Source organism: Oncorhynchus keta, chromosome 30, assembly GCF_023373465.1.
Source record: "Oncorhynchus keta strain PuntledgeMale-10-30-2019 chromosome 30, Oket_V2, whole genome shotgun sequence".
Taxonomy (NCBI): domain Eukaryota; kingdom Metazoa; phylum Chordata; class Actinopteri; order Salmoniformes; family Salmonidae; genus Oncorhynchus; species Oncorhynchus keta.
Window position 1 is genome coordinate 51,328,531 of NC_068450.1, and position 9,538 is coordinate 51,338,068.

General features: G+C 42.5%; 1 protein-coding gene across 1 annotated transcript; it reads left to right on the forward strand.

The window, feature by feature from the left end:
* Positions 1 to 147: 147 nt before the first annotated feature.
* LOC118363686 (quinone oxidoreductase-like protein 1) lies at positions 148 to 6,720 on the forward strand. The gene is made up of 12 exons (XM_035744812.2): positions 148 to 436; positions 552 to 629; positions 868 to 940; positions 1,077 to 1,121; positions 1,334 to 1,402; positions 1,559 to 1,692; positions 1,863 to 1,974; positions 2,533 to 2,631; positions 2,871 to 2,983; positions 4,963 to 5,068; positions 5,235 to 5,280; positions 5,879 to 6,720. The coding sequence occupies exons 1-12, from the start codon at positions 371 to 373 to the stop codon at positions 5,976 to 5,978; spliced, it is 1,041 nt and encodes a 346-aa protein (XP_035600705.1). The 5' UTR covers positions 148 to 370; the 3' UTR covers positions 5,979 to 6,720.
* Positions 6,721 to 9,538: the final 2,818 nt, after the last annotated feature.

Sequence of the window (9,538 nt, forward strand, 5' to 3'; positions counted from 1 at the left end):
ATAATATGATCGACGTAAAATTGTACTAATCACAAATAGGACAAATTTGATGGAAGTGCCCCATTGGACCATAATCATTGATTGACAATGAATTCTGTGAATGCGATAAAACAAAAAATCGAATGGGCAGCTTAAACCAATCTCGCGGTATCAACATTTTTGGGCGTACGTAGGATTTATAGGAAACCATACAAATATTTGTTGATGCTCGTAGTTAGCGGACGTTAACTAATTTTTCTTGTTTTGTAAGATTTATGCATACTCATTAACATTATTTAACAGTTTCTACTTTCAATGCACAGTTAAACAAAGAATTGCCAACTGGCGTCAGTTGCTCTAATTGCACCTGCCTATTGACAGTTTTTCCACCATGAAAGGGCTTTACTGTAAAGTGGGTGAAACTGCTGCAGAGGCGAAATTTGTCATTCAGGAAACGGTGAGTGCCCAGCATAATAATGTAGCTATCGCTTTAGTCTAGCATGCCAACACTTTTAGCAGCTCATAGTTGGCTGTCTGACAAACTCACTGATTGTCTTTTCAACATGTCACAGAATGTACCCAGTGCCCTCGGTAGCAACCAGGTTAAAGTGCAAGTGAAGGCATGTGCCCTTAGTCCACTGGATTTAAAAGTAAGTGTAGCCCTACTGTCTCAGTCATAATGGACAAGACTTACTGTTGTCACTTTCAATATGCTGCTTAAAATCAGTATCAGACCTGTTTTATCTGAAAAAACAAAAATTGGGGACCAAAGTATATGTTGCTTTTGGTCAGGGTTGCTGTAGGACAGGCCTACATTACCTGACCACACATCATGTATGGCTGTATGGGCTACTTGTCGCATTTCCTTACCCTCTGTCCTCTGGTTAGCTACATGAGGATCTAAAGTTGCAAAGGGACCTGGTGCCAGTAGGGAGGGAGATTGTTGGGATCGTCCTCCAAGGTAAACAGGATATCTGCTTCATGGATTGTAATTGACCTTGTTTATGACTTTGATGTTTAGCACATTTAATTTCACAACGTACTATATTTTTGGAACAAACCTTTAATCGTTTGCAATATTTTTGTTCTGTCTTCAGTTGGGCCTAAGGTGACCTTTTTCCAACCTGATGATGAAGTTGTAGGTAAATGTTACAGGTGGGAGCTGGACCTGCTACATAAGGATAAATCATAGAACTTCAAAACATCCCCTTATTTGGATGATTCTGACGATTCTGACATTGTCATCGGCAATGTTCCCCATAACCTATTGAAAGACCCTTCCCATTTATCATTTTTAGGATATAACCATGGTGTATTTATCTAGGCTTTGCTTTTCCCTTCTTTCGCATGACAGGAATTCTGCCCTTGGATACAGCGATGTCTGGTTTGTGCGAAGCCGTCGTCATCAACGAGAATCATCTTGGTATGTTGCACACGTCCAAAATCCAAGTGTTAAACAAGAGTACATCTATCGCATTTGTTGGTACAAATTAACAAAGGAATAAAGGGATTTGTTGGTACAAATTAAGTAATTGTTTCTTCTTGCAATAAATGAGTGACTTCTGTGTTCGTTCACCAGTGCAGAAGCCAGAGAAGTTGAGATGGGTGGAGGTGGCAGGGGCTATTCGGGATGGACTCCGGGCCTATACAGCTCTCCATACCCTAGCCCGTATGGCATCCGGGCACACACTGCTGGTGCTGGATGGAGCCAGTGTAGGTATTTCCCCATAGTGGCCCCTCATCTGAGCATTCAATGGGACTGTAGAAATCCATAATTGGACATCACAAGAAGATGGCAGCAAAGAATCTTAATAGTAGCACACAATTGTCTTTAAGAGAATAAGACTACTAACTGCTATTTTGGCTGTGTTTATGCCTTTCAGCCCTTTGGCGTTCTGTCCATCCAGCTGGCCCACTACCATGGGGTTAAAGTACTGGCGTCAGCTCTGTCCTCCGAAGACCAGAAGTTCCTGGAGCAGCTTCGGCCCAGCGTCGGTGAGAACAGGGAGGGGGCCAACGTGTGTGTGTGTGTGTGTGTGTGTGTGTGTGTGTGTGAATAGACAAGTGGTGTCACAGTAGAGAATGTGTTGGGAAGTTGAGGATTGTAAATTGATGCAGCCGGGTAATAATGGATGTGAAGAGACAGTGTTACTATCAGTTACCTAAACTACTCTCATCATGAAAAATAAGGTAGTAAAGTTCTGACAGCAACACACAGGGCCGGTTTCTCAGACACAGGTTAAGCAGTCCCGGACTGAAAAGCATGCTAGATGGAACTTCACAGGGAAACTGTCCCGTAGTATTTAATCCTAGTCTATGCTCTCTGTTTCCTCTCTCATTCTCCGCTCTTACCACTCTTACCTCTGTCACTCCTTTGACTCAAATCACGCATTCCAGGAGTGCGAGAGTCTCTTGTAGGTAAGTCGTGTGTGTGTGTGTGTGTGTGTGTCCCCTTGCAGGTCAATGGAATTGGAGTACCAAAAATGCTTATTTATTGTTTGCACACTGTTTGGCATGTAGCCATCATAAGGGATTTCCCTGTCCTGTGTCTAGCCAGAGTGATAGGTGTGTGGGATACCAAGGTGGACCTGGTGGATTCCTGTTTGGAAGAGACAGGCGGTCTAGGGGTGGACATTGTTATTGACTCTGGAGGTAAGAAGCCAATGTAGGGCCATAGGTTGTTGTTATTCATTATGCTAGCTAGCTTTGTCTAACATGAATCGTAGTGCTGTGAGTGTGCTTCTGTGATTTTGTATTTTAACACAACGGTAAAGCTTTGTAACAGGAATAGAAGGAAAATGGAGTCACTGTTGTGCCCTGTTTTTATACCCCTGACACAAGCTTAAGAGGTGTCTTTTTAAGTTATTGTGGTGATGTGTGTGTTCCTCCAGTGAGATTGCATGAGGAGGAGCCAGAGGCCAGGTGTCTTCTGCCCTACAAGCATGACATCATCACCCTGCTCGGGGTCGGAGGTCACTGGGTTACAACTGAGCAAAACCTGCAGGTAGACTGCAGTCAAGTATTCTATCCATTCGTGTTGGATTAGAGCAGCCATTTGGCAGTTCAGTTCCACTAGTTGTCATATGACAAGATTTATTCATCACTACTTGTCACACTCATACATACAATGGGTGATTGAAATGTTGCTTGTTTGTTACAGCTTGTTAATGTGCGCTTTCTGAGAAGTTAAACATACTGCAAAAAAACAGACCTTGCACACTGCCAATGTTATGTTGGGAGGAGTGAAGAGATCTGGGTTAATGGTGTTTCCTGTAATAATGTGTACAGTTGAAGTCGGAAGTTTACATAAACCTTAGCCCAATACATTTAAACTCCTTTTTTCACAATTCCTGACATTTAATCCTAGTAAAAATTCATTGTTTTAGGTCAACTAGGATCACCACTTTATTTTAAGATTGTGAAATGTCAGAATAATAGTAGAGGGAAGGATTTATTTCAGCTTTTATTTCTTTCATCACATTCCCAGTGGGTCAGAAGTTTACATATACTCAATTAGTATTTGGGAGCACTGCCTTTAAATGGTTTAACTTGAGTCAAATGTGTCGGGTAGCCTTCCACAAGCTTCCCACAATAAGCTGGGTGAATTCTGGCCCATTCCTCCTGACAGAGCTGGTGTAACTGAGTCAGGTTTGTAAGGCCTCCTTGCTCACACACGCTTTTTCAGTTCTGCCCACATATTTTCTATAGGATTAATGTCAGGGCTTTGTGATGGCCACTCCAATACTTCGACTTTCTTGTTCTTAAGCTATTTTGCCACAACTTTGGAAGTATGCTTGGGGTCATTGTCCATTTGGAAGACCAAGCTTTAACTTCCTGACTGATGTCTTGATGTTGCTTCAATATCCACATAATTTTCCATCCTCATAATGCCATCTATTTTGTGAAGTGCACCAGTCCCTCCTGCAGCAAAGCACCCCCACAACATGATGCTGCCACCCCATGCTTCACAGTTGAGTTGGTGTTTCTTGGCTTGCAAGCCTCTCCCTTTTTCTTCCGAACATAACGATGGTCATTATGGCCAAACAGTTCTATTTTTGTTTAATCAGACCAGAGGACATTTCACCAAAAAGTACTATCTTTGTCCCCATATGCAGTTGCAAACCGTATTCTGGCTTTTTTTATGGCAGTTTTGGAGCAGTGGCTTCTTCCTTGCCGAGTGGCCTTTCAGGTTATGTCGATATAGAACTCGTTTTACTGTGGATATAGATACTTTTGTACCTGTTTCCTCCAGCATCTTCACAAGGTCCTTTGCTGTCGTTCTGGGATTGATTTGCACTTTTCGCACCAAAGTACGCTAATACCTAGGAGATACCACGCGTCTCCTTCCTGAGCGGTATGACGGCTGCGTGGTCCCATGGTGTTTATACTTGCGTACTATTGTTTGTACAGATGAAAGTGGTATCTTCAGGAGTTTGGAAATTGCTCCCAAGGATGAACCAGACTTGTGGAGGTCTACAAAAAAAAATCCTGAGCTGTTTCTTTTGAGTTTCCCATGTCGAGCAAAGAGGCACTGAGTTTGAAGGTATGCCTTGAAATGCATCCACAGGTACACCTCCAATTGACTCAAATTATGTCAATTAGGCTATCAGAAGTTTCTAAAGCCATGACATACTTTTCTGGAATTTTCCAAGCTGTTTAAATGCACAGTCAATTTAGTGTATGTAAACTTCTGACCCACTGGAATTGTGATACATTGAAATCTGTCTGTAAACAATTGTTGGAAAAATTACTTGTCATTTACAAAGTAGATGTCCTTAACCGACTTGCCAAAACTTTAGTTTGTTAACAAGAAATTAGTGGAGTGGTTGAAAAAGGAGTTTTAATTACTCTGACCTAAGTGTATGTGAACTTCAACTGTATTTATCGCAGTCTTCCCATTGACCTTCAAGTGGATTTGCTCAAGTAAGTACACAACGTCTTTTGTTTGGGATTTAATCTGAGCTCGTCTCTTCTGTTTCTTAGCTGGACCCTCCAGATAGTCGCAGCCTCTTCCTGAAGGCCGCCTCCCTGTCCTTCCTCAACGAGGAGGTGTGGGGGGCATCCAGTGCCCGCCAGGGGAGGTACCTCCGTATCCTTTAGCCCCTCTGGGTCAGCCTCTGGAGGGGGCAGGAATTTAAAATCTAACTCATTGAGATGAAACAAACATATTAAAATGAAAATCTGATATATTAGCAATGCCCAACCCCTTATAATTGCTATTGTGTTACATGTTAACCTTACATGCTCCTTTTCAGACATCATGAAGGATATAGTGGAGAAGCTTTCCACTGGGACCTTAAGGTACAGCAGAACTGCAATAATGAGTGTGTATGTGCAGTGCAAGTGTGAATAAGCAAGGGCCTCCCGAGTGGCACAGCGGTCTAAGGTACTGCATTGCAGTCCTTGAGGCGCCACCACAGACTGGGTTCGATCCCAGGCTGTGTCGTAGCTGGCCGTGACCGGGAGACCCATGAGGTGGCGTACAATTGGCCCAGCATCGTTGGGGAAGGGTTTGGCCGGGATGTCCTTGACCCATCGCACTCTATCGACTCCTTGTGGCGGACTGGGTGCATGCACGCTGACTTCGGTTGCCAGCTGTACGGTGTTTTCTCCGACACATTGATGCAGCTGGCTTCCAGGTTAAGCGAGCAGTGTGTCAAGAAGCAGTGCGGCTTGGCAGGGTCGTGTTTGGAGGACACATGGCTCTCGACCTTTGCCTCCCGAGTCTGTATGGGAGTTGCAGCAATGGGACAAGACTGTTACTATCAATTTGGATATCATGAAAGAGGGGTGAAAAATATGTTTGAGTAAGCATGGTTATACTGTACGTTTGATATTGGTATGTTTGAGTTTGTTTATCCTGGTGGACAGCGCTCACATTGCCCTCTGTCTTATGCAGGCCCCAGCTAGAGGACCCAGTGCCTTTGTATGATGCCACAGTTTCCATGGAGATGGTGCAAAAGAAACAAGTCCGGAAGAGGTTGGTTATTCAACTCTGAGGCGGACAGACACTCTGGCCCAGCATTCCCCTTGTCAAAGACAGGCCCCCAAATTCTGCCTCTCATATTTCCTATGTATTTTTGTCCAGCAGTGGTGGAAAAAGTACCCAATTAATTGTCATAGTTGAGTAGTAGTAAAGATACCTTAATAGAAAGTTACTCAAATAAGTCACCCAGTAAAATTCTACTTGACTAAGTCTAAAACTATTTGGGTTGTAAATGTAATTGCTCAAATATACTTAAGTATCAAAAGTAAAAGTATAAATTCAAATTCATAAGGATAGCCAGGGGCACACTCCAACAGTCAGACATTTATTTACAAAAGATGCATGTGTTTAGTGAGACCGCCAGAGCATAGGCAGTAGGGATGACCACTTGTTCTCTTGATAAGTGTGTGAATTTCACTTTTTTCTATCCTGCTCAGCGTTCAAAATGTAACGAGTTTTTGGTTGGAAGGGAAAATGTATGGAATAAAAAGTACAATATTTTCTATAGGAATGTATTGAAGTAATAGTACAGATGCCCCAAAAAACAACTTATGTAAGAATACTTTAAAGTACAACTTAATCGGTGGTGTAAAGTACTTGCCAGTCATTTCAATACAATGTAAATATGTGCAAAGTTTGAGTTGATCAAAACATATAAAATGAGATGGATATCTAAATGTTTGCTCTGCTTAGTGTAATTACATACAGCACATTTGAGGTTTGTCCTTTTATTAAAAACCTTTGTTAATCCTCAAGCATTGACATTTTTTACAGCCTCCAACAGAGCAACACATTAATGGCATGCTTAGTAGGACACACTGTAGGAAATCATTTCGCAACAGACATCTGTAGAACCTTCTGTTTGAAAACAGTTTTCAGTTTGGTGCCTTACTGAACATTACCCAACTTGAATTCTACATTAACTGCAACTGTGCTTTTCATGTGTCATTTGTGACCAGAGAAATTCTCACTAAATGATTAATCTAAGGTGGGGAAACAGCAATGTCCTGTTAGTGAAGGCTTTCCGGGATTGGAGAGATACTATTGTCCACCTGTACCACTCTCTGAGGGCATATCAGAAGTGTTGAGATGGGTCACTTCCAAATAGTTTGTCCTTCCAGTCAACACACTGTCCTCAGGTAACCCTCACTGTGATTGGCCAGAGTTAACAGGGCTACGTTCAATACATAACGGAACAGAAACTGTGCTGTACTGAAACGATCAGTTGAAAAAACATGGAGGGGTGTGGGTTCAAAATGCACCGCTGTCTTTTAAATGCGTCACTCATTGCTTCAACCCACACTGTGGCAAACACACTTCAAAGTGTTCAATAACATGCAAAAAAACTTTGGGAAAATGTGTCATTCAGTACAAACTGTTCCGTGAACTTAGCGCACCCCTGATTTCTTTGATTAATTCAGTGGTTCTTAACCTGGGTTCGATCGAACCCCAGGGGTTCGGTGAGTCGGTCTCAGGGGTTCGGCGGAGGTCAAGACACACATCCGACTCATATGATTCGTGTTGACACGCCCTGCTTGGCCATCATTGGCTGCAGGTGTTCACGCTACAACGCTTGGTCTATCTGTGCTGCAGGGAATTTGGTGTGCCCAGTAGTCTACTTGTGACTGTCGTGATGGTATGTCTTGTGATTTCTTTCTTAATATTTGAATCCCTTCATGTCGGGCAAAAAATGAAAGTGGTTGGACGAATATGGATTCACATGTATAACGGAACGTGATGGGAGTCAGCGTCTTAACTGCATGATTTGCAATGCCAAGTTGAGTAATTCTAGTCTAGCACCGGCAAAACTAAGAACACTTCCTTAAGCTGCATGGAGATGGAAAATACAAGAACACAACGCTCGTTGAATTCAAGGTGAAGAGAGACAGATTCGATGTAAAACCTACTCTGCCTGTTCTCGGCTTTGTACCCATCAACAAACTGATCCTCACAGCATCGTACGAAGTTGCTTACCTGATCGCAAAGCAGGGCAAACACTCATAAAACCAGCTGTGTTGAAAATGGCGAATATCATGCTGGGAAAAGAGGCTGAAGTTAAGTTATCCCAAATTCCTCTTTCAAATGACACCATCAGCGACAGAATAGAGGATATGAGCAAAGACATCTTGGCTCAAGTAGTTGCAGATCTGATTTCAAGCCCGGCAAAATTCTGCCTTCAACTCGACGAGACCACAGACGTTTCCAATCTAAGCCAGCTTGCTGTATTCGTGCACTATGTGAAAGACGACGTGATAAAGGAAGATTTTTTATTTATTTTGTAAGCCTCTTACAACAACTAAGGCAGCCGATGTGAAGAAACTTGTGGATGACTTCTTCAAAGACAATCTTTCGTGGGATATGGTTTCTGCAGTTTGTTTGGACGGAGCTCCAGTAATGCTGGGAAGAAAGTCTGGTTTTGGTGCGCTAGTGAAAGCCGATGTACCACACATCATTGTTACGCATTGTATTCTGCACAGGCATGCGTTGGCAACAAAAACCTTGCCTCCAAAACTGGCAGGAGTATTAAATATTGTAGTGGAATGTGTGAACTATGTGCCAACTAGTGCTCTGAGGCACCGCATCTTCAGTGAGCTGTGTAAAGAAATGGGCTCTGAATTCGAGGTACTTCTGTACCATTCTAACGTTCGGTGGTGTCCCGGGGACAGGTGCTGAATCGTGTTTTTGCCGTGCGTATGGAATTAGCCCTGTTTTTGCAAAAGCACCAACATTGTCATGCAGATTGAACTCATTTTTGTAGCATTCTCATTTTAGCGTACATGGCTGATATCTTCGCAGTTCTCAATCAAAAGATGCAGGGCGGTGGAGTCAACATCATCGAAGCGGAGGAAAACCTGAAGGCTTTTTTTTTAAAAGCTACCGTTATGGAAACGACGAACAGAGAACGATAACTTCGCAAACTTTCCCCTGCTGGACGACTGTGTAAGTAAGATCGAAGATGTATCTGGAATCGGAGACATTTCTGTACCTGCGGAACTGAAGCAAGCATTTGTCAGACACTTAGATGAGCTTGCAAAGTCTCTCGACGGATACTTCCCTACAAGAGTCATATCCAGCATGGGCGAGACAGCCGTTCACGTTTAGTGTTGAGACAACAGATGTCAATGATGAATACCTCGATGAAATCATTGAAATTCAGCAGCAACTCTTCAGAACAACAATGCTTTCAAGTTTTTGGTGTCAACAAATGGTAACGTACCCTGTTATTGCTAAGAAAGCTCTTGAGATTTTCATACCGTTTGTTACAACATATCTTTGCGAGCAATCCTTTGAGCATGCTGGACATAAAAATGAAGAAAAGGAACAGACTTTGTTGCAAAAATGACATGAGTGGCACTTGCCAAGGTGAAGCCGCGCATTTCTGAACTGGTCTCTGAAAGGCAACAGCAGAAGTCACACTGATTTGCAGTAAATATTAATTATTATGTTTTTGTTTTTGTGTGAAAATCATGTTTTGATGATTTTGTTCTTTGAACACAGTGATGTTGACGCACGGTTCATTTTGTGCACCAGTAAAATATATACCTATGTTTTGAATTTGAAAAAAATCATAAT